General features: G+C 43.0%; 1 protein-coding gene across 3 annotated transcripts in view; it reads right to left on the reverse strand.

Moving 5' to 3' along the window:
* The window catches only part of SLC5A11 (solute carrier family 5 member 11), a 63,077-nt gene that overhangs the window by 24,966 nt on the left and 12,380 nt on the right, over positions 1-25,731 (reverse strand). For 2 of the 3 annotated variants that reach the window (XM_030799518.1, XM_030799528.1), the window contains exons 3-8: positions 25,266-25,424; positions 21,444-21,515; positions 12,553-12,657; positions 10,691-10,750; positions 4,488-4,592; positions 2,851-2,956 (exon numbers count right to left, since the gene is read on the reverse strand). In XM_030799518.1, the coding sequence (XP_030655378.1) occupies positions 2,851-2,956; positions 4,488-4,592; positions 10,691-10,750; positions 12,553-12,657; positions 21,444-21,515; positions 25,266-25,400 (583 nt within the window). In that variant the 5' untranslated portion in view covers positions 25,401-25,424. Of the gene's footprint in view, positions 1-2,850; positions 2,957-4,487; positions 4,606-10,690; positions 10,751-12,552; positions 12,658-21,443; positions 21,516-25,265; positions 25,425-25,731 lie in introns of those variants that run through there. The other variant, XM_030799534.1, reaches the window with a different exon arrangement.

The following is a 25,731-nucleotide window of genomic DNA, read 5'->3' on the forward strand; positions in this document are numbered from 1 at the left end:
TCAATTAAACCTCTTTTTTTTTCATAAATTATCCAGTCTCGGGTAGTTCTTTATAGCAGTGTGAGAATAGGCTAATACAGAGTGTAAGTTAGTTCAGCCACTGTGGAGAGAGAACTGAGAATTGAGCTACCATTTGACCAGCAATCCCACTACTGGGTATGTACCCAAAGGAAAATAAGTCATCCTACCAAAAAGACACATGCCCTCATATGTCATCACAATACTATGCACAATAGCAAAGACATGGAATTGACACAGGTGCCCATCAACAGTGGATTGGATAAAGAAAATATGGTACAGATATACCATGAAATACTACACAGCTATTAAAAAGGACAAAATCATAACCTTTGCAGCACATGAATGTGGCTGGAGGCCCTTATCCTAAGTGAATTAATGCAGGAACAGAAAACCAAATACCGCATGCTCTCACTTATTTGTTTATTTTCTTTTTCTTTGAGACGGGGTCTTGCTCTGTTGCCCAGGCTGGAGTGCAGTGGTGCAATCTCCGCTCCCTGCAACCTTGCAACCTCCGCCTCCTGCGTTCAAGAGATTCTCCTGCCTCAGCCTTCCACATAGCTGGGATTACAGGCACCTGCCACCACACTCTGCTAATTTTTGTATTTTTAGAAGAGAAGGGGTTTCACTATGTTAGTCAGGATGGTCTGGAACTCCTGACCTCAGGTGATCTTCCCACCTTGGCCTCCCAAAGTGCTGGGATTACAGGAGTGAGACACCATGCCTGGCCCACATGTTCTCACATATAAGTGGAAACTGAATAAACATTGGGTACTCATGGACTTGAATAAGGGAACTGGGGACTACTAGAGGAGGGAGAGAGGGAGGGGGACACCAGTTGAAAAACTACCTATTGGGTACTATGCTCACTGCCTGGGCTAATGGATCCATTCGTACCCCAGACCTCAGCATCATGCAATATACCTATTAACAAACCTGCATGGACCTCCTGAATCTAAAACAAAAGTCGAAGGTGAAAAAAAAATTGGTTGAGATATCACCTTAGAGAGGCCTTACCTGAATATTGTATGTCAAAAAAAAAAACAACAAAACAAAAAAACCTGTCCTCCATCTCTTCACCCTAATTAATTTTTCCTTATAGCACTTATCAGGTTATAATAATATACATTGACATATTTATTTATTTATTTATTTTTGAGACAGAGTCCCACTCTGTTGCCCAGGCTGGAGTGCAGTGGTGCGATCTTGGCTCACTGCAACCTCCGCCTCCTAGGTTCAAGTGATTCTCTTGCCTCAGCCTCCCGAGTAGCTGGGACTACAGGCATGCACCATCATGCCCAGCTAATTTTTCTGTATTTTTAGTAGAGACAGGGTTTCACCATGTTGGCTAGGCCGGTCTAGAACTCATGACTTCAGGTGATCCACCCGCCTCGGCCCCCCAAAGTGTTGGGATTACAGACGTGAGCCACCACACCCGGCCTGATATTGTTTATTGATTTCCCTGTTCATTGTCTCCCATCCTCAGTAAGTTCCTCTGGAGTAGAGATACTTGTCTTATTTACGTCTGTGCCTCACTCCCTAGCATGATGTCTGGCACACAGTAGGAAATGTATATCCATATACACATACCTGTGTATGTAAATACATAATATATAGATACAAGGTACATAATATAGAGATACCAGTGTGTTTGTGTCTGTGCACACACAGGCACACACAGACACAAACAGACACATACATATATATGGAATGAGTTATATTATGCCAAGAGGAGGCAGAGAAGGGTGAAAATAGAGTGGAAGATGAGATGATGAATATTTAAAAACAGTTACTTCTCAAGGCCCTACCGCGTGCCAGGCACTCTTCTAGGATACAGGTATGAGGGGGAGAGACGAGGTTACCTGCCCTCGGGCTCCAGGATTGCAGTAGTTTATTATCCAGCCTTGTATTGTGCCTGTGAGTGCACATGGCTCAGCAGTTAGTAGGTGCTCAAGAAACAGTTCTGGGATACATGAATGGAAAAAACAGTATGCCATTGTGGTGCATTTAAAAAATGCTTTATCTTTTTTTTAATTCTGAGACACAGTCTCACTCTGTCTCCCATGCTGGAGGGCAATGGCACTATCTTGGCTCACTGCAACCTCCACCCCACCGGGGTTCAAGGGATTCTCCTGCCTCAGCCCCCCGAGTAGCTGGGATTACAGGAGTCTGCCAGCACGCCCGGCTAATTTTTTTTTTTTAATTTTGTTGTGAGCCGGTATCTCGCTCTGTCACCCAGGCTGGAGTGCAGTGGCGTGATCTCGGCTCCCTGCAACCTCCGCCTCCCGGGTTCAAGTGATTCTCCTGCCTCAGCCTCCTGAGTAGCTGGGATTACAGGCACGGACCATCATGCCTGGCTAATTTTTGTATTTTTAGTAGAGATGGTGTTTTGCCATGTTGGTCAGGCTGGTCTTGAAATCCTGACCTTGTGATCCACCCACCTCGGCTTCCCAAAGTGCTGAGATTACAGGTGTAAGCCACCGCGCCTGGCCTAATTTTTGTATTTTTAGTAGAGATAGGTTTTTGCCATGTTGGCCAGGCTGGTCTGGAATTCCTGACCTCAAGTGATCCACCTGCCTCGGCTTCCCAAAGTGCTGGGATTACAGGCATGAGCCACCGCGCCCGACCTAAAATGCCTTATCTTATCAGGTAACCCCCTTCCTTTGGATAATGGTCAGGAGAAATCTTTTTGTCTAGGGTAAAGGAGTGACGTTTAATGAATAAATGGGTCTTAGCACAATGGAACATCAGAAGATGGGCAAGGAGAAAGTAGAGTGGCCCACAACCCCTGCCCACCACCTCTGCCAGGTGTTACCCTTCGTTCAGTCTTACCAGCAACCGTGTATACAGCAGTGATGGCCAGCAGCCCAACTATGGCCAGGTACAGATCGAGGTGCAAAGACTGCTGGATGAAGATGGCACCTGCATACATGTCTACCTGTGAAGAAAGGAGGTTGATGGATGAACAAATGAATGAATGAATGAATGAATGGATGGATGGTCATTTGCAACACAGGTTCCCTGGGATCAGGGCCTAGCCTAGATTCTGACAAACACAGAAGAATCATACATCATCCCTTCTTCATCCATTGCATTCCAGATCAGGGGTCTTAAACTGGAGCCCTGCGGGCCCTGGGCTGATGCAGCAGCCTCCTCAATGGTCTTCCTGCTTCTGCTTTTGGTCCTCTCACACTCCACCTTCCACACTGCAACCTTCATTAAATATCATCGTGATCACATCATCCTTCTCCTCCCCACTCAAACTCTTAAGTGACTCCCCCATTGCCCCGAAGATAAAGGCTAAATAAACGAGGCTAAATACTCACTTCGCACTCCCAGACCTCCACAGACTCTGAAATATCCTCCATTTCTCAACAAGTCATGTGTACCTGGGCCTCCCAGATTTTGCTTGTGCTGGTGCATCCGTCTGGAGGGCCAATACCTTTTCTCTAACTGTAAGTTCCTCCTGGGACGTAACTTCCCCTAGAAGGCTTCCCACATCTGCAGCTTCCTACCAGACTGCAAGTGAACATTCTAGAAAGGAGCCTGTGTGTCTGTCCTGCAGTCTGGAGCTGGCGTAGATTCACTTACTGTTGTTTGGATTGAATGGAACCCCTTCTGCTCCCCCTCACCCCTTCCCATAGGACAAGCTCCTCCCTCCTCCCTGGTTGGAAGCGAAGACAGCTTCTGCTGCGGGGCACATGTCTGGAGGTTGCAATACACCTGTTCTTTGCCACTTCCTAGGACATCTGCCCATCCAAAGGTCAGGGTGGGGCAGCACAATCAGCCATCAGCACATCTGATAAACAGCTGATCACTATCTAATTCCAGGAGGAAGAAAACAGTCCTATCCAAAGGTTGGCAGGGTTCTTGGAGTCCCATTGATCAACCCACACCATCCTGAGATGTTGACAAAGAAGCTTTGGCAGGAGTAGGAGAGAAAGTCCTTCCCTCCTTTTCTCTACCTTTTCTCCCAATTTCTTCTTTTTTTTTTTCTTTTTTTTTGACACAGAGTCTTGCTCTTTCACCCAGGCTGCAGTACAGTGGCATGATCTTGGCTCACTGCAACCTCCGCCTCCCGGGCTCAAGCAATTATCCTGCCTCAGCCTCCCAAATAGCTGGGACTACAGGCATGTGCCACCCTGCCTGGCTAATTTTTGTATTTTCTGGTAGAGACGGGGTTTCGCCATGTTGGCCAGACTGGCCTCAAACTCCTGACCTCAAGTGATACACCCGCCTCAGCCTCCCAAAGTGCTGAGATTACAGGCGTGAGCCACTGCACCCAACCATTTTCTCCCAATTTCCTCTGTCCACGCTTACCTCCCCCCATCCCATCTTCCTCTAATCTCCCTGCAGCCTATGAAAGAGGAGGAGAAAGGGGATAGCGAGGAGACACTCCCGAGCAATGATCTGTGCCTTATCTTCTCCCCATGCTGCATGGGTGACGCCAGGCTGTGTCCCTGCCTTACCGAGATCTTGGTGAAGATGTAGATAAATAGGTAGAGTACAGCCAGGATGATAGGGATTCTGATGCCACCGAAGCGCTTCCGTAGGTATTCTGGCATCGTGGTGACCTGAGGGCCAGAGCTGAGATTTCACCACCAATGGACTTCACCACTAGCACGTGACCTCCCCCACCAGCCCTTCCCATCTGCTCCTGCCCCCACAACTCAGAGCACAGATGGTCTTCTTGGGATTCTCAACCTGATACTTAAGAAGGGAGGAGAGGGACCCAGCGCAGTTGGTTACTATCACTTTGGGCAAGGGGAATCACTTGAGTGCAGAAGTTTGAGACCAGACTGGGCAACATGGTCAAACCCCATTTCTATAAAAAAATACAAATTTAGTCATGCGTGGTGACAGGCACCTGTCGTCCCAGCTACTCAGGTGGCTGAGGTGGAAGGATCACTTGAGCCTGAGCCCAGGAGGTCGAGGGTGCAGTGAGCCATGATCATGCCATTGCACACTAGCCTAAGTGACAGGGAAACCCTGCCTCAAAAGATATACATATGGTAGACAAAAATAAATTCTAGGCGGATAATAGATTTAATTGTGACGCCATGAACTATGGCTCACACCTGTAATCCTAGCACTTTAGGAGGCCAAGGTGGGAGGATTGCTTGAGCCCAGGAGTTCAAGACCAGCCTGGGCAACATCTCTATTGCTACAGTAAGACCCCATCACTATTTTTTTTTTAAAGACATATAACCTAATAGAAAAATGGACAAAAGTCCTAGACAAGTTACTTCCTCGAAGAGGAAATCCAAATGGCCGGAAAATGCATAAAAAGAGTTGCCAATTAAAAACAGTGAGATGGCCGGGTGCGGTGGCTCAGACCTGTAATCCCAGCACCTTGGGAGGCGAGGTGGGAGGATCATCTGAGGTCAAGAGTTCAAGACCAGCCTGGACAACTTGGCGAAACCCCATCTCTACTAAAAATACAAAAATTAGCTGGGCATGGTGGCTGTAGTCCCAGCTACTGGGTGTGCGTGTGGTGGGGGACGGGGTGAGGCAGGAGAATCAAGAATCGCTTGAACCCAGGTAGGCGGAGGTTGCAGTGAGCTGAGGGCACGCCACTGCACTCCAGCCTGAGCGACAGAGCAAGACTCCGTCTCAAAAAATTTTTAAAAAGCAGTGAGACATCACTACACATGCACCAAATTCGCAAGAATCTTTAAGTTGGAGAATATAAAATGTCACCAAGGATATGCTGAATTGCAGGAAAGGGAATTTTCATACGCTGCTGGTGGGAATATAAATGGATAAAACTACTCTGGGAAAATGTTTGTCAATATCTTGTAAAGCCAAAGATGAACATAAAATGACCTAGAAATTCCACTCAGAGGTAGATTCTCTCACCAATGCTTGTTTATGTGCAGAAGAACACATTTACAAAAATGTTCACAGCAGTGCTGTCTATCATAGACCAATACTGGGAGCACCTTAAATGCCCATGAACAACAGAATGGATAAATATATTGGGATGTGAGTCATACTACATGATGCCGCATAGCAGTGAAAATTAACACATCAGCTACATGTAACAAAAGAATATTACTCCAAGCTGGGTGCAGTGGCTCACACCTGTAATCCCAGCACTTTGGGAGGCTGAGGTGGGTGGATCACCTGAGGCCAGGAGTTCAAGAACAGCCTGGCCAACATGGGGAAACCCCGTCTCTACTAAAAATACAAAAAGTAGTCGGGCGTGGTTGTGTGCGCCTGTAATCCCAGCTTCTTGGGAGGTTGAGGGAGGAGAATTGCATGAACCCTGGAGGCAGATGTTGCAGTGAGCTGAGATCATGCCACTGCACTCCAGCCTGGGCAGCAGAGCGAAACTCTGCCTCAAAAAAAAAAAAAAAAAAAAAAAAATTACTCCAGTTTTCAATTACCTATAACCCACCCTTCACTAAAAAAAGTAAAATTCAACCACATTCTTCAGGTATGCAGAATTAAAACTGTAAAGAAAAGCAAGAAGTAATTACTTGATAGGAAAGCCAAGGAGAAGGGAAGGCATTGTGATTGTTCTTTTTTAGAGAGAGGGTCTCGCTGTGTCACCCAGGCTGGAGTGCAGTGGCACAATCATAGCTCACTGCAGCCCTGATCTCCTGGGTTCAAGCAATCAGTCCTCCTCCTCAGTCTCCCATCCTCTTGCCTCAGCCTCCTGACTAGCCAGGACTAAAGGTGCACACCACCAGTTTCAGCTAATTCTTTATTTTAATTGTTTTCGTAGAGATGGGGGTCTCACTATGTTGCCCAGGCTGGTCTCAAACTCCTGGCTTCAAGCAATCCTCCCACTGCAGCCTCCTAAAGAGCTGGGATTATAGACCTGAGCCACTGTGCCCAGCCAGCATTGTGATTTTCTAAAGGCAGGGGACATTATATTTCCTTCCTTCCTTCCTTCCTTCCTTCCTTCCTTCCTCCCTCCCTCCCTCCCTCCCTCCTTCCTTCTTCCCCTTTCCCCTTTTCCCTTTTTCCTCCCCTCCCCTCCCCTCCCCTCCCCTCCCCTTCCCTCCCTTCCCTTCCCTTCCCTTCTGATGGAGTCTCACTCTGTCACCCAGGCAGGAGTTCAGTAGTGTGATATTTGCTTACTTCACTCCGCCTCCTGGGTTGAAGCAATTCTCCCACTTCAGCCTCCCGAATAGCTGGAACTACAGGCACCTGCCACCACATCTGGCTAATTTTTGTATTTTTAGTAGAGACAGGGTTTCACCATGTTGGCCAGGCTGGTTTCAAACTCCTGACCTCAAGTGATCTGCCTGCCTCAGCCTCCCAAAGTGCTGGGATTACAGGCATGAGTGACCGCACCTGGCTGACATTATGTTTTCTGTCTTGATGTGGGTGTTCCTTTTACAATAATTTGTCAAGCTGCACTTTTGTGTTTGTTTTGTGTGTGTGTGTGTGTGTGTGTGTGTGTGTGTTTTATTGCTTTTCTGACTGTTTATTTCATGTCCTAATAAAAACAAATTGGGTAGCTTTTGAACTTTTCTCAACACTGGCATTTATTATCTAGGATGGGTTTAACCTCTCCTTTGTATACCTGTAAGATATTGCCCAAAGGATGTCTAGATCTAGGAGATTTTATTTTCTTATTTAACAATAGGTTGGAGATCGGCATCCCTTGTCACACCATGAAATGGGATAGCCCGGCTGTCCAGTTCCTTATTAAGGGACATGGTGGTTGTTCCCAGGTTTTTCTATTACAAACAACTACTAAAGCCATTTCAGATCTTTGCATCTGGCTGGTGCAATGGCTCACGCCTGTAATCCCAGCACTTTGGAAGGCTGAGGCGCGTGAGGTCAGGAGTTCGAGACCAGCCTCATCAACATAGTGAAACCCCGTCTCTACTAAAGATACAAAAATTAGCCGGGTGTGGTGGCGGGCGCCTGTAATCCCAGCTACTCGGGAGGCTGAGGCAGAGAATTGCTTGAACCCGGGAGGTGGAGACTGCAGTGAGCCAAGATTGTGCCACTGCACTCCAGCCTGGGTGACAGAGCGAGACTCCATCTCAAAACAAACAAACAAAACAAAACAAAAAAAACAAACTTTGCATCTTCTCAACCTAAAGCTTCACAAGTTCCTTTCTCACTCTCAGCTGATGACATCATCTTCTGCTTGCCAGAGAAAATGGAAGCCATCAGGTGAGAATGTCTGGCAACCCTAAATATTCACTCATCTGCATCTCTACCATCATATATGCCTTCCTGTAGTTGGCGCTCAATAACTTTCTCGATGCTTTGACCCGGAGATCTTCATTTCCAGTCCAGTGTTGTTATACCTCAGATGCTGTGTCTACATGGCAGCTAGCCACAGGGGTCAGGAGCAGACCCAGGTCTGCTCACCAAAAGTCTCGCTTTTAGGCTTTTGGGATTACCTCCAAGGGAGGTTACTTACCCATATACCCCTGCCCTTAATACAGAATTGAACTATTCTCTGTCACTCAGGCTAGACTGCAGTGGCGTGATCCTAGCTCACTGCAGCTTCCAACTCCTGGGCTCAAGTGTTCCTCCCAGTTCAGCCTCCAGAGTAGCTGGGACCACAGGCACTCACCACCAGGCCTGGCTAATTTAAAAAAATTTTTTAGTAGAGATGAGGTCTTGCTCTGTTGCCCAGGCTGGTCTTGAAATCCTGGACTCAAGTGATTCTCCCTCCTTGGCCTCCCAAAGTGCAGGGATTACAGGCATGAGCCATTGCATCCAGCCTGAAGGATTTTTAACATGATTTCTGATTCCTAAGCTTTTTCTACTTTGTGCGTGTGTGTGTGTGTGTTTGAGACAGGGTCTCATTCTGTCCCCCCGACTGGAGTGCTGTGGCACAATTATGGCTCACGGTAGCCTCAACCTACTGATCTCAGTGATCCTAACCCTCCTGCCTCAGCCTCCTGAGTATCTGAGACTATAGGTATGTGTCACCACACCCAGCTAATTTTTGTATTTTTTGTAGAGATGGGATTTTGCCATGTTGCCCAGGCTGGTCTCGAACTCCTGGCCTCAAGCAATCCACCCAACTCGGCCTCCCAAAGTGCTGGGATTACATACATGAGCCACCATGCCCAGCCTACTTTGCGTATTTTTAACATTTCCATAATAAAAAGCTAAAATCAGTTATTGCTTTATGAACAATACTGGGATATTGTGTGATCTTGCCATATGCCGTAGAACATCTAGAACAGAATTAAGTTTAGAAAGTATGAATGATGCAATGCTGCCTATGAGATCATAGATGATTTTTTAAAAACTGCTTTTCAGGCCAAGCATGGTGGCTCATGCCTTTAATCCCAGCACTTTGGGAGGCCGAGGTGGGTGGATCACGAGGTCAGGGGTTCGAGACCAGCCTGGCCAACATGGTGAAGCCCCATCTCTACTAAAAATACAAAAATTAGCTGGGCATGGTGGTGGGTGCCTGTAATCCCAGCTACTTGGGAGGCTGAGGCAGGAGAATCTCTTGAAACCAGGAGGCAGAGGTTTGCAGTGAGCCGAGATCACGCCATTGCACTCCAGCCTGGGCAAGAGCAAAACTCTGTCAAAAAAAAAAAAAAAAAAAAACCCAAAAAAATGCTTTTCAAACAGTCAAAAAGCAGCATTATTTTGTAACTAAAACGTTGACATTTTATACCAGTCAGGAATAGCTCAATTATTATAGTTTTGTGTGCAAAGGAAGAAAAAAAATCACTGAATCATATATATGATTTTAAAATACATATATGATTTTAAAAAATATATATATATATATGCTTGAGACAGGGTCTCACTCTGTCACACAGGCTGGAGTGCAGTGGTGTGATCTCAGCTCACTGCATCCTCCGCCTCCTGGGCTCAAGCAATTCTTATGGCTCCTCAGCCTCCTGAGTAGCTGGGATTACGGGTGCTTATCACCATGCCTGGCTAATTTTTGTATTTTTTTAGTAGAGACAGGTTTTCACCATGTTGCCCAGCCTGGTCTCGAACTCCTAGGCTCAAGGGATCTGTCTGCCTTGGACTCCCAAAGTGCTGGGATTACAGGCATGAGCTATATATTTTATTTTTATTTTTTAGTAAAAAGCAGAAACATAGGTTGGGCATGGTGGCTTATGCCTGTAATTCCAGCTACTCAGATTGGGAGGCTGAGGTGTGCAGATCACTTGAGCCCAGGAGTTCAAGACCAGCCTGGGTAACATGGTGGGATTTTTGTATTTTCTACTAAAAAAAAAATACATATATATATATATACAAAAATTAGCTGGGTGTGGTGGCTTGAGTCTGTGGTCCTAGCTGCTGGAGAGGCTGCTGAGACCAGGTCAGCCAAGATTGCACCACTGCATTCCAACCTGGGGACAGAGCCAGACCCTGTCTCAAAAAAATATAGCAGAAACATGTTGTGATTTAAACATTTAAAAGAGATTGTGAGCTTTACATTTGTGTTTTGGTATTTAAAATTTTGGGGTCCATATTTTTTCCAACCTCCAAATGCCTTCTGTGTGCCTTGGATGTTGGGTACTGGCGGGAAGTGCTATGGACTGGGTTCCTCATTGTCTCACCTGTGGATCACCCCTCCCCTTTCCTGGGGCCTCTGAGTGGCAATCTAATGCATGATCATGGGCAGGAGGGAGGGATGGCAGGATGAGGGAGGGATTGCAGGGCTGAGATTCCCAAAGCATCTTTCAATTATACAGCATCCCAATGTCTCCCGACTCACCTGACCAGCAATGTAGATGGGGAGGAAGATCCAGGCCAACATCAGCACAGAAAACAAGCCCTGCTCAAGAAAACACAGTCACGACTTGGCCCCCAGCTCACAATAAGGTACCCATTTGAATTTCCCTCTGCGCCCTAAGGCAGCCTGGCCTGAACTCCACTTCTGGTGTAGTCTCTTACTCGCTGAGTGGTTCACCTGCTCTGGCCTTCAAATTTCCTTTTTTAACATGGGGAAGGGATTTGGAAAGGAAGAGGAGAGTGGAAAAAGAAGGCTTTTGCGATGCTTCCTAGTTCTGTGTCTCCTAAACATCACGTCATCACTTCATCCAGTTGTGCCCCCTCCCCTCCTCAGCAGTGATTAAAACAAGGCCATGACAGCAGGCAGACCTGGGTTCAAAGATGATCACAAGAGTTAACACAGGTCTCCAAGACTCATTTTTCTCACCTGGAAAATGGGTGTATCAGTGCCTCACTAAGTGGTTGCAAGGAAATCAGGGAGATTATACTTAATGAGTACTGTATGCCAGGCGCCTCTCTGCACCCTTTACAAGCATTAATTCATTTGATCCTCATAATGGTTCTACATGACAGGTACCATTAACATGCCTATTATGTACATGAGGCTCAGAGAGGTTAAGAAAATTGCCCAGCTGGGTGCAGTGAGTCACGCCTGTAATCCCAGCTTTTGACAGGCAGAAAGAAGCGAGTGGATTGCTTGCACCCAGGAGTTCAAGACCAACCTGAGCAGCATAGTGAAATTCCCGTCTCTACAAAAAATATGAAAATTAGCTAGGCATGGTGGCGTGCACCTGTGGTCCCAGCTACTTGGGAGGCTGAAGTGGGAGGATGGTTTGAGCCTGAGAGGTGGAGGTTGCAGTGAGCCATGACCACACCACTGTACTCCAGCTTGGGTGACAGAGCGAGACCCTGTCTCAAAAAAAAAAAAATAAAAACAAAACAAAACAAACGAAGAGAAAAAACACTTGCCACCCAAGGTCACACAAAAAGCCACTTGTCACTGAAGTTTGTATGTGTTGGAGCAAGAATGTAAACCCAGGCAGTGTGGGTCTAATCTGTAAATGAATCCTATAATGTGATAGCATATGTAACATATCAAAGTCTGTTCCTGGCATAGAATAAGCATCTAAAAAATATTGGACATTATGAAGGCAATGATCATTATTAATAATCCCCTCCCTGCCCTGACCCCAGTAAAAATCATATCCCAAAAGAGCCCTGCTATATAGGAGAGTGTATCTTATCCCTTGAGTATCTCAGAGGTAGCAAACAAAGTCAAAAACTACTGAGCTGTAAAATTTTTGCGATGGCCGATTGACGTCTAAAGTACACAGAAATACGCTTCAGTCTCCACGATACCATCTTTCTTCTGCATCTCTAGGAAAGGAATTCTGAGCCCTCTTCTTCACACACCTTTGTGTGTGTGTGTGTGTGTGTGTGCTTGCGGGGGTGGGTGGGGGATGGAGTTTCACTCCTGTCGCCCAGGCTGGAGTGCAGTAGTGCAGTCTCTGCTCACTGCAACCTCTGCCTCCCGGGTTCAGATGATTCTCCTAACTCAGCCTCCCGAGTAGCTGGGATTACGGTGCCCGCCATTACACTTGGCTAATTTTTTGTATTTTCAGTAGAAACAGGGTTTCACCACGTTGGCCAGGCTGGTCTCGAACTCCTGACCTTAGGTGATCCACCTGCCTTGGCCTCCCAAAGTGCTGAGATTACAGGTGGGAGTCACCGCGCCTGGCCCCACCATTCTATTTTTAAAGTGCAGGGCATTCACACAACTTTCCCCTGAGACCTACCTATTAGGTAGAGATAAAATGTCATCTATGCCCTAGGTAAAATACTTACATTAAGTTCATAAGCTGATACAGAAATGCCTGTAGCAGCACCTGACCCTGCCAGGCCAATGAAATGTCCACTTCCAACATTGCTGGCAAACAAGGATGCACCCACCTGTGGGGAGATGGACAGGTCAGATCTTGGAGACAAAGTCGAGGGTACCTGCTCCCCGCCCCCAATTCTTTCCATACTCCAAAGGGACAGAGAAGAGAAGTGGAGGAAGGCAGGGCCACCCCTAGCCTATCTGGCATTTTTGTTTACATTAGAATGAGATTCTTCTTTCCCAAGACTCTCACTTGGTCAGAGCCCACCTGTCAGAAATTGGTAGAATAAATATTCATGGCTACAGGGCCTAAAATGCAGATTGCACCCTCTAGGGTTGTGCAGTGCACAGCTTCAACAACTATATGCAGCATCCCTGCAGGGGTCGGGGGTCGAGAAAGAAGATGACAGGTAATGCAGAAAGTGATTCATCATGAGAATTAGGAAGCCTGTGTTACTCCCCAGATCTGCTTCTAACTTAGCAAAGTAGACAGTCCTCCTGGTATAGCACTAAATGGCTAGTGCTGTACTTGATGATGCCAATCCCTGGTCTCCCTGGTCTCAATTGATTGGGCTGGACAGGTCTGGGTACCTGGCCCAAGCTGGGCAAATTATATTCCCTTTTCTGGGAATTTGGAACAGGGACACCGTCTCGGCTGGTCCCTTGGACTGGAGATGTTGAACCAGGGAGGTGTGTGTGTGCTGGGGGTGAGGGAGTGGTGTGCAGGCATGTTTCCCCATGTGCTGCTCATCACTGCCAGTTCAGAGAGAGGGAAGAATGAAGACCTGCACAGAAAGGCAGGTCCAACCAGGCGCTCTGGCTCATGTTTGTAATCCCAGCACTTTGGGAGGCTGAGGCAGGCAGATCACTTGAGGTCAGGAGTTTGAGACCAGCCTGGCCAACACGGTGAAACCCCGTCTCCACTAAAAATAAAAAAGTTAGCCAAGCGTGGTGGCACTGCCCTATAATCCCAGCTACTCAGGAGGCTGACGCAGGAGAATTGCTTAAGCCCGGGAGGTGGAGGTTGCAATGAGCCGAGATTGCACCACTGCACTCCAGCCTGGACGACAGAGACTCCGTCTCTCAAAAAAAAAAAAAAAAAAAGGCAGATCCAGTGAGGAGGGGAAAGGAGGGAGTAAGAAGAAAAAGAGGAGGAGGAGGAAGGAAAGGAGGAGGAGAAGGGTGAAGGAAGAGAGGAGGGAGAATTGTGAAAGAGCCATTTTACCACCTTATTGACTTTCCTGTGTCTGCTTCTTATCAAATTCTATTTCATGGATCTACATGTTTATCCTTCTGTCAGTATCACACTCTTTTGATTACTGTAGCTTTGTAGTAAGTTTTCAAATTGAGAAGTGTGAGTCTTCCAACTTTATTCTTTTTTATTTTTTTGAGACAGAGTCTCACTGTCTCCTAGGCTGGAGTGCAGTGGTGCGATCTCGGCTCACTGCAAGCTCCGCCCCCCAGGTTCATGCCATTCTCCTGCCTCAGCCTCCTGAGTGGCTGGGACTACAGGTGCCCGCCACCACACATGGTTAATTTTTTTTTTTTTTTTTTTTTTTTTGTATTTTTAGTAGAGACAGGGTTTCACCGTGTTCGCCAGGATGGTCTCGGTCTCCTGACCTCATGATCCACCCGCCTTGGCCTCCCAAAGTGCTGGGATTACAGGTGTGAGCCACCGTGCCTGGCCAACTTTATTCTTATTTTTCAAGATCGTTTTGGCTATTCTGGGTCCCTTGCATTTTCATATGAATTTCAGGATCAGCTTGTCAATTTCTGCCAAAAAAATAAAGAGCAGAAATTTTGATGGAGATGGTGTTGAATCTGCAGGTCCATTGGGGGAATATTGCTGCTTTAGCAGTAATAAATCTTTGAATCCAAGAACTCAGGATGTCTTCTTAATTAGTTAGTTCTTTAAGTTTTTCCAGTGACTTTTCAGTGTATAGTGTTGTATTCTTTTGTCAAATTTATTCCTAAATGCTTTATTCTTTTGATGCTATTATAAGTGGAATTATTCTCTTAATTTCATTTTCAGGTTTTTCACTGCTAGTGTATAAAATACAATTAATTTTTAAAAATTAATCTTATAATCTGCAATCTGACTAAACTCATTTATAATGTCTAATAGCATTTCTTGGGTTATTTAGAAGTTTCTATGTACAAGATCATGTCTTATGCAAATCAAGACCTAGCTTTGTTTCTTCTTCTTCTTCAATCTGGGTACCCTTTACTTCTTTTTCTTGTGAATTGCTCTGGCTAGAACCTCCAGAAAAATGTTGAATACAAGTGGCAAACGGGACATCCTGGTCTCGTTCCTGATCTTAGGGAGAAAAACTTCAGTCTTTCACCACTAAGTATGTTAGCTGTGGGTGATTTTGTAGTTGCCAAAACTTGAAGTTTTCTTCTATTCCTAGTTTGTTGAATGTTTTATCATGAAAGGGTTTTAGATTTTGTTAAATGGTTTGTCTATTGAGATGATTTCATTTTTGTCTGTTATTCTATAATATATATGGTGTATTACATTGATTGACGTGTTTGTATATTGAACCACATCTTCATTTCTAGGATAAATCTTTCTTGGTCATGGTGTAAATTCATGTTTATATGTTGCCAGATTTGGTTTGCTAGTCAGGCGTGGTGGCACATGCCTGTGGTCCCAGCTACTTGGGAGGCTGAGGTGAGAGGATCCCTTGAGCCCATGAGTTTGAAGTTACAGTGAGCTATGATTGTACCATTGCACTCCAGCCTAGGCAACAGAGAGAGATCCTGTCTCAAAAACAAACAAACAAAAAAAAAACAACAAAAAAAAAACATTTGCTCTGCTGAGAACTTTTGAATCTATATTCATAAGAAATATTTATCTGTAGTTTTTTTTGTGTGTGTAATATCTCTGTTTTGGTATTAGGGTAATAATAGCCTTATAGAATGAGTTAGGAAGTGTTCTAATTTTTTTTCTTAGATGAAGTCTCGCTCTGTCACCAGGCTGGAGTGCACTGGCGCAATCTCGACTCACTGCAACCTCCACCTCCTGGGTTCAAGCATCAGCCTCCTAAGTAGCTGGGAGTACAGGTGCCTGCCACCACACCCGGCTAATTTTTTGTATTTTCAGTAGAGGTGGGGTTTCATTATGTTGGCCAGGCTGGTCTCGAACTCCTGACCTCGTGATCCGCCCACCTCGGCCTCCCAAAGTGCTGGAATTACAGGCATGAGCCACCACACCCAGCCTCTAATTTTCTTTTTTTTTTTGGGAAGAATCTGTAAAGGATTTGTGTTAATTTTTCTAGAAACGTTTGGAAGATTTTATCATTGAAGCCATCTTGATCCTTGGTGCTTGGTCTTTTTCTTTGTGAGAAGTTTTGTGATTACTACTTCACTGTCTTTACTTTTTTTTTTTTTTGAAATGGAGTCTCGCTCTGTCACCCAGGCTGGAATGCAATGGTGCCATCTCAGCTCACTGCAAACTCTGCTTCCTGGGTTCAAGTGATTCTCCTATCTCAGCCTCCTGAGTAGCCGGGATTACAGGCACATGCCACCATGCCCAGCTAATTTTTTGTATTTTAGTAGAAACGGGGTTTCACCGTGTTGCCCAGGCTGGTCTCAAACTCCTGAGCTCAGGTGATTCACCCTCTTCAGCCTCCCAAAGTACTAGGATTACAGGGGTGAGCCAGCGTGCTTGGCCTGTCTTTACTTTTTATAGATATAATTCAGGTTTTCTATTTCTACTTGAGTCAGTTTGGTACTCTGTGTCTGGGAATTTGTTCATTTCATGTAGGTTGTTTAATTTTTGCCATATAATTGCTCATAGCATTTCCTTATATTTAATTTACATAATGTTGATTGAAATGTCCCCTTTTTCATTTCTAATTTTATTAATTTGCATCATCTCTATTGCTTTTCTTAATCTAGGTAGAAATTGGTCAATTTTGTTGATGTTTTCAAAGAACAAACTTTTGATTTTGGTGACTTCCTCTAATAGTTTTCTATTCTTCATTTTGTTTACCTCCACTCTAATCTTGGTTATTTTCTTCTGTCTGCTTGCTTTGGGTTTAATTTGCCCTTCTTTTTTAGTTTCTTAATGTAAAAGATGAGGTAATTGGTTTGACATCTTTCTTCTTTTTTAATATGGGCATTGTGGTGTAAGTTTTCTTCTAAGCACTGCTTTAGCTGGATCCCATAAGTTTTAGTATGCGGTTTTCATTTTCAATAATCTCAAAGTATTTTCTAATTTGTCTTGTGATTTCTTCTTTGGCCCACTGGTTATTTAGAAGTGTATTGTTTAATTTATACGTATTTGGGAATTTTCCAAAGTTATTTACTTATAATTTCATTCCACTGTGGATAGACAACACACTTTGTATTATTTCAATCATTTTAAATTTCTTGAGATTTATTTATGGCTTAACATACAGTCTATTCTGGAGAATGTTCCATGTGCACTTAATATGAATATGTATTTTGCTGTTGTTGGATGAATTATTTTATATATGTCTGTTAGGTCAGTTGGTTTACAGTGTTGTTCATGTCTTCTATTTTCTTGTTGATCTTATTTTGTTTTTCCGTACATTATTGAAAATGAGATACTAAAGTCACCAATTATTAGTGTTTGAATTGTCTATTTCTCCCTTCATTCTGTCAGTTTTTGCTTCATATATATTGGGAGTCTGTTGTTAGGTGCAATTATGTTTATAATTGTTATGTCTTCTTGAGGGATTGACCCTTTTATCATTATGTAATTTTCTTTTTTGTCTCTAGTAACAATGTTTATCTTAAAGTCTATTTTGTCTGGTATTAGTATAGCCACTCCTGCTTTTTTCTGGTTACTGTTTGTATGGTATATATTTTTCCATCTTTTTACTTTCAACATATTTGAAATTATTGTGTTTGGTTAAACAGGCTTTTTCCATCCCTTTACTTTTACTTTCAGTCATTTTTATCTTTTTCTTTTTTAGACAGGATCTCACTGTTGCCCAGGCTGCTGTGCAGTGGTGTGATCTTGGCTCACTGCTACCTCCACCTCCTGGGCTCAAGTGATCCTCCCACCTCAGCTTCCTGAGTAGCTGGGACTACAGGCACATGTGTATTTTTGGTAGAGATGGAGTTTCACCATGTTACCCAGGCTGGTCTTGAACTCCTGAGTTCAAGTGATCCACCCATCTTGGCCTCCCAAAGTGCTGGGATTATAGGTGTGAGCCACCATGCCCAGCCCTATTTGTATCTTTGATCTAAGTATATCTCTTGTAGACAACATACAGTTGGATCACATTTTTTAAAAAAAAATCCATTCTCTGCCTTTTGATTGGAGTGTTTAAACAATTTAAATTAATGTAATACTGGTAAAGTAGAATTTACATATGCCATATTGCCATGCAATTAATATATGTCTAGTGTCCTTCTTATTCTTCTATTCCTTCATGGCCTTTTGTGTTAGATATTATCTAGTATGCCATTTAAATTCCTTTATTAAAACAATAGTTTCTGTTACTATTTTCTAAAATTACTTTCTTAGTGATTGCTCTGAGAATTATAATTAACATCTTATAAAAATCAATTTTGGATTACTAGCAACTTAGCTTTTATGCTATTTATGCAACTGTCTTTTAAATTAGAGAGAAGAAGAGAGTTACAATCAAAAACCAATTTATACTGTATATTATATTTACTTACATAGTTACCTTCACTGGTGCTCTTTATTTTTTTCATGTAGACTCAAGTTACTCTCTGATATCTTTATTTCAGCCTGAAGGATTACCTTTAGAATTTCTTATATGGTAGGTCTTCTACCAATGAATTTTCTCATTAAAAGAAAAAAGTCTAGGAATGTATACATTTCCCCCTTTTTCAAAGGATAGTTTTGCTCAGTGTAAGTTTTGGTTGGTAGCCTTTTTCTTTTGGTACTTTGAGCTTCCATGGTTTCTGATGAAAAGCCAGCTGATAATCTTATTGAAAACTTTTCTTTTTTTGAGACAGAGTCTCACTCTGTCACCCAGGCTGAAGTGCAGTGGCTCAGTCTCAGCTCACTGAAACCTCCTTCTCCCAGGTTCAAGCAATTCTCCTGCCTCAGCCTCCTGAGTAGCTGGGATTACAGGCATGCACCACCACGCCCGGCTAATTTTTTGTAAGTAGAGATGGGGTTTCACCAGGTTGGCCAGGCTGGTTTCAAACTCCTGACCTCAAGTGATCCACCCGCTTTGGCCTCCCAAAGCACTGGGATTACAGGCATGAGCCACCGTGCCCAGCCAAAGACTTCCTGTATGTAATGGATTGCTCCTGTCTTGCTGCTTTCAAGAATCTTTGACTTTTGACAGTTTGATTTTGATGTATTTAGGTATGAGTCTCTGAATTTCTTCTACTGGAGTTTATTATATTTCTTGGATGTGTAGATTAATATCGTTAATAAAATTTAGTCAATTTTAAACCACTATTTCTTTCATTATTCTTTCTGCCCCTTTCTCTCTCTCTCCTCTCCTCTGGAACTTCAATTACATGTATGTTAATTATGCTTGATCATGTCCCACAGATCTCTGAGACTCTGTTTCTCTTCATTTTTTTTCTGTTCCTCAGACTTGATAATCTCAATTAATCTATCTTCAATTTCACAGATTCATTTTTTTTTTGCCTGCTCAAATCTGTTGTTGAACCCCTCTAGTGAGTAAGTTATTTCACTTATTGTACTTTCCAACTCCATAATTTCTACTTAAAAAAAAATCTGTCTCTTTAATGATATATTCTGTTTGGTTAAACATTGTTCTCATACTTTTCTTTAGTCTTCAAGACATGGCTTTTTTGTGTGTTTTTTGGATATAGTTAAAATTGCTGATTTAAGGCCTTTGTTTAGTGAATATAACATCTGGCCTTCTTCAGGGACACTTTCTATTGACTGCTTTTTCTCCCCTGTGTATGGACCATAATTTCTTCGTTTTTTTTGCATGTTTTATAATTTTTTGTTAAAGGCGGACATTTAAAATAATGTCACTGGTAACTCTAGAAATCTGATAATTCCTGACTCTTCAGGGTTTATTGTTGTTTCTTCTATTCATTCTTGCCATTGTTGCTGCTTCTATTGTTTGTTTCATGACTTTCTTAAATTAAGTTTATAAAGTCAGAATTCTTTATCATGTGTGGCCACCAAAATCTATGCTCAGTTTATTGGGCAGCTAATGACTGAACAGACATTTTCTTATATCCCTGAAACCAATAATTTTCCCAGTCTTTGCAATTCTCCCAGCTTATAACTCTGCCTTAGCCTTCACTTCCTGCTTGTGCATAGCCTCAAGGTCAGCCAGAGGCAAGAGCTTAGGGCTTTCTCGGGACTTTTCTGAGCATGTGTGTGGGCCTATGCACATGGCCTTCTAGATTCCCAGAAATATGTCTGAGTTTTTCAAAGCACCCTATGTGCATCTCACTTCCCAGCTTTTCTATTTAAGTTATTTTACTAGAATATTATTTGCCAAACTGTTATTGCCACAGCTGCAATGTTAAACAATTACTACTGATTGTTTTTCTACAAATGTGTCTAGGGAAAAGGCTATTCACACTGAATGAGTTCTATGTAAGGTCAAATAAAGATGAGCCCTGCAGGTGGGGCTTTCCAGGGAACAGGTAACAGGTAAAACAGTGACCTTTTTTTGAGAATGGAGTTTGAAAGAGTTCTAATCCCGTTCTGACCTCTTTAGTTGCTTCTAGCCTTGGTTCCCAAGGCTACTACTACACAGCTAAAGAGAGAGAGATGGAAACAGGGCCAAAGCTCACTGTTTTTTTCTGAGACCCAGCTGTTTTTCTTGAATAAATGCTTCCTGAATTATTGCAGCATGTGGTTAATCCCCAGAGTTCTGAAAAAGTTGATTTTGACAATTTTTTTTTTTTTTTTGCTTCACTTCTCATAGCTTTTATGGAGGAGAGAATTTTTGAAGCTCTTTACTCTGCCTTTCCCAATGACACCGTTGAAATGTGACTTTTCCACATGGCCCATATAGAAACTGTGCTGGCCTGTAATTTACTTTAACCAACAGAATGTGGTAGAAGTGACACTGTATGACTTCCAGGCCAAGACCTTAACAGCCTAGTAGCTTTCATTTTTGCCCTCTTGGAATTCAGCTACCTGGTTAAAACAAAAACAAAAACAACAGCAAGAAAAACCACAAAACTCTGGGCTAGGCCACTGAATGATGAAAGAGAATAGGGAGAAAATGTGGTCCCAGTATTCCAGTGACCCCTGCCAAAGTACGCCAAATGTGGATGAAACCATCTTGGACTTCTGTCTGGCCTAGTCACCAACTAAATGCAGCTGCATGAATGAGTCCAAAGGAGAAAAGCACATTTCTTAATTTTATTTTTATGATTCCCTGCTTTTCTATGTAGAGCAAATGATACTGGTTTTCTATTTAAGGTTGTGATTATACATATATATTTACATATTTATTATATATAATATATATTATATATAATATATAAATTATATATATTATAGAAATATATATTGCATAAATATATAAATTATATATACTATATAACTATATATTACATAAATATACAAATTATATATAATATTATATAACTATATATCATATAATATATAAATTATATGTTATATATTTTATATAATACATATTATATAAATATTATATTTATATAATATATATTTTTAAAACCTAACTCCAGATTTTTCCCTTAGATGAGGTGACAAATTTTTTTGTTGTTGTTGTTTAAACAAATTTGAGCTGGAGCTAAGCCTTCTCTAGTTTAGACAATGACTTCCAAACAACGTGAGACCAGAGAGTCCTGAGAAATCAAAGGTGGGACAGAATCCCAGCACTTGAAGATTCTTTAAGAAGTGACTTTAATTGAACCAAAGACCACTTACTGGCCACCACACCATGTCCCCTCCAGCCAGGAAGTAGCCTTTCACTGTGTCTCTTTTGGTCTTCACTGTGGACTAAAAAAAAAAGAAGACAGGTGGGTGAGGGAAGACATTAGCAATCAGAGGCATCTCAAAATGGCCTAGGCCAGGGATTGCAAACTGGGAGTCCTGAGGGCCAGATTCGAATATCAAATATATTTTGTTTCTCCCAGAGTTTTGGAGAAAATTTTAATTTTGTGTCTTTAGAGGAAACATAAACTCTTCAGGTCAACACAGCTGCTACCACTTGTTGCTACAAACATTATTTTATGATAACCTACTTGGTCTCCCTAGACATTTGAGTCTTAGGCTCATGGCCTGTCTATGATATTTGATAACTGATACCATTTATTGTGTGTTTACTATGTGCCAGATGCTGTGCCAAGCACTTTATATGCATTACCTCATTTAATCCTTACCAACCCCTATGAGGTTTGTGTCGTTAGGCCAATCTGATAAAGGAAGAAACTAAGGCTTATGTCTCAGTCTGCTTTGCACTACTATACCAAAATACCCGAGACTGGGTAATTTTTAAACAACAGAAATTTGTTTCTTACAATTCTGGAGACTTGGAAGTTCAAGATCAAGGCACCAAGAGGTTTGGTGTCTGGTGAGAGCCTGTTCCTCGTAGGTAGTACCTCCTCTGTGTCTTCACATGCCAGAGGAATGGGCAAAAAGGGGTAAAACTATTCCCATGAGCTTCTTTAATAAAGTCTCTAATCCCATTCATGAGGGCTCAGTTCTTACGACTTAATCACCCTCGAAAGGCCCCATCTGTTAATACTATCACATTGGTGATTAATTTTTTCTTTCTTTTTTCTTTTTCTTTTTTCTTTTCTTTCTTTCTCTTTCTTTCTTTCTTTTTCTTCTCTCCTTCCTTCCTTTCTCTTTCTCTCTTTCTTTCTTTCTTTTTCTTTCTTCTTCCTGTCCCTTCCTTTCCTTTTCCCTCCCTCCCTCCCTTCCTTCCTTTCTCTTTCTCTTTCTTTCACTCTTTCTTTCTTTTCTTTTTTCTTTCTTTTTCCCTTCCCTTCCCTTCCTTCCTTTCTTTCCTTTCTCTCTCTTTCTTTCTTTTTTGAGACTGGTTCTCACTCTGTCACCCAGGCTGGAGTGCAGTGACATGATCATGGCTCACTGTAACCTTGAACTCCTAGGCACAAGCAGTCCTCCTGGCTCGGCCTTCCAAGTATCTGGGACTACAGGCATATGCCACCATGCTCAACTAATTTTTGTGTTTTTTTGTAGAGATGGTATCTTACTATGTTGCCAGGCTGGTCTTGAACTGAGCTCAAGTGATCTGCTCACTTCGGCCTCCCAAAGTGCTGGGATTACAGGTGTGAGCCACTGCACCTGACCTTTTATTTCAAAGTTGTTAATATCCTTAATACAAAAAGAGCTCCTGGAAATTGATAAGAAAAAGAAGAAGAACCTAATAGAAATAAGGCAAAAGATATGAAGCCATAGTTCACGTAAAGAAAATATGTGGTGTTTAAACATACGTAATGGGGCCCAGCCTCATTCATTGTAAGATAAATGCATATTAACAATACTGGCCGGGTGCGGTGGCTCATGCCTGTAATCCCAGCACTTTGGGAGGCCGAGGCGGGCAGATCACGAGGTCAGGAGATTGAGACCATCCTGGCTAACACGGTGAAACCCCATCTCTACTAAAAATACAAAAAAAATTATCTGGGCACGGTGGCGGATGCCTGTAGTCCCAGCTACTAGGGAGGCTGAGGCAGGAGAATGGCGTGAACCCAGGAGGCAGAGCTTGCAGTGAGCCGAGATTGCACCACTGCACTCCAGCATGAGTGACAGCAAGACTCTGTCTCAAAAAAAAAAAAAATACTTTGAGATATTATTTTTCCTAGTCTGATAAAAATGAGTTTGACAATACACTGTTGGTGAGAATGTGACAAAACAGACTTTCTCATCATTTCTGATGTGTACACCTAAGGAGTGCAATTTGACACAAACTAGTATAATCACAAATGCATATATTCTTTAATATACTCATTTCTGCTGTAGGGAATTCTGCTGCAGGGAATTTATCTTATAGCTACACTCCCAAATAGTGTACAGAGTTTATTTATTTATTTATTTTTGAGACGGATTTTCACTCTTGTTGCTCAAGCTGGAGTGCAATGGCGTGATCTCAGCTCACCACAACCTCTGCCTCCCAGGTTAAAGTGATTCTCCTGGCTTAGCCTCCTGAGTAGCTGGGATTACAGGCACCCACCACCACGCCTGGCTTATTTTTTTATATATATTTTTTGAGATGGAGTCTCACTCTGTCGCCCAGGCTGGAGTGCAGTGGCGCGATCTCGGCTCACTGCAAGCTCTGCCTCCCGGGTTCATGCCATTCTCCTGCCTCAGCCTCCCAAGTAGCTGGGACTACAGGCGCCCACCACCACACCTGGCTAATTTTTTGTATTTTTAGTAGTGACGGGGTTTCACCGTGTTGGCCAGGCTGGTCTCAAACTCCTGGCCTCAAGTGATCTGCCCACCTCTGCCTCCCAAAGTGCTGGGATTACAGGTGTGAGCCACCACGCCCAGCCTAATTTTTGTATTTTTAGTAGAGATGGGATTTCACCATGTTGGCCAGGCTGGTCTCAAACTCCTGGCCTCAAGTGATCTGCCCACCTCGGCCTCCCAAAGTGCTGGGATTACAGGCGTGAGCCACTGCGCCTGGCCAGGGTTTGTTTATTATAGTATAGTTTATTATAGTAAGAGATTGGAAACAATCCAAATGACCTTCAGCCCGAGACTAGTTAAATAAATTACAACACAATCATCTAAGGAAATATTATGCAACTTTTAAGAAGATAAGGAATGTCTATGTGCTAATGTGAAAAGATATCTAAAAGGTACTGAGAAGTGAAAAATAGAAAGTTAAAAAACAGTGTAAGCTACCTTCTGTTTAAGAAAGAGGGAAATATGCATATTAAAATTTGCTTGGATTTGCATAAAGACACTTGAACCATACGCTAATGTACTAACAAGCTAATAATATGGGTTACCTGTGGAGAGAAGGCTAATACTGAGACTTTTCTTTGCTTGTCATAAGTGATTTTTATTTTTGAACCATGTGACTGTATTGCCTTTAAAATTTTTCTTTAAAGTAAAAAAAAAAAAAAAAGTTGGGCTGTTTGTAATCCCAGCACTTTGGGAGGCTGAGATGGGAGAATTGCTTGAGCCTGGGAATTTGAGACCAGCCTGGGCAACATACTGAGACCCTGTTTCTACAAAAAAAAATTAAAAATTAACTACCTGGCAGCTGAGGTAAGAAGATCACTTGAGCCCAAGAAGTCGAGGGTGGAGTGAGCTATGATCGCCACCACTGCATTCTAGTACCCTGAGCTACAGAGGGAGATCCCATCTCAGAAAACAAAACAAAACAAAAACAAAAACAAAAACAAAACATGAGCTTCAAAGTAAGGGAGACAGGGAGTCTAACCCTAGCTCTCCTAACTTACAGGATGAGGATCTTAAATTATTTGGGCCTGTGTTTCCTTATCTGTAAAATGGGTATTGTAATAGCATCTTTCTCATAGGGGCCTGTGAAAATTACATGAGAAACGTAAGTGAAAATGCTTAACACAGTGTCTGACAATAGGCCACATCCAATGCATGTTTAAAATTTTTAAGTTCTGATTACTCTATAGCCTTGTGTTAGTTTCTTCCTGTCACAGTCAGTATCTTAACTCCAAAAGGATAAGGTTAACTCCGGACCTCTAAACAGATATTTCCTTCTCTTTTCATCCCCCATCCCCCAGTGGCCTGGCTTACCCATAGTCCAACAGCCAAGACAAAGAGGAAGTACAGAACCAGCACCGCGATGTCCCCAGGCTCCAAGCCCTTTTGGGGAAACACATCCAGGGGATCTGACTGTGGAGGCTGAGGGCTGCTGGTGCCGCTCTCCATGGTCCTGAACGAGACCTCTGGATCCTGAGGAAGGGCAAATGCCAGTCAGATGCCAGATCCTAGCATCATTCTTCTCACCCTTTCTGTAGCTACCTCCCTAGGCCATCCATGAAAGAGGACCCATGTGGAGGGATGTGTGGTGGAAGACAGATCTTCAGGGAAGACAGATCCATCCATCCATCCATCCACCCATCCACTCACTCATTCATTCATTCAACACATATTCATAATGAAGTCACATCAAATCTGCAGTCAATTTTGTCACTTACTTGGCAAAACAGAAAAAAGCATAAACAATTACAATAGTACAGATGATTTCAGCACCCTCCTC

The sequence above is a fragment of the Nomascus leucogenys genome, chromosome 2, assembly GCF_006542625.1.
Source record: "Nomascus leucogenys isolate Asia chromosome 2, Asia_NLE_v1, whole genome shotgun sequence".
NCBI lineage: Eukaryota > Metazoa > Chordata > Mammalia > Primates > Hylobatidae > Nomascus > Nomascus leucogenys.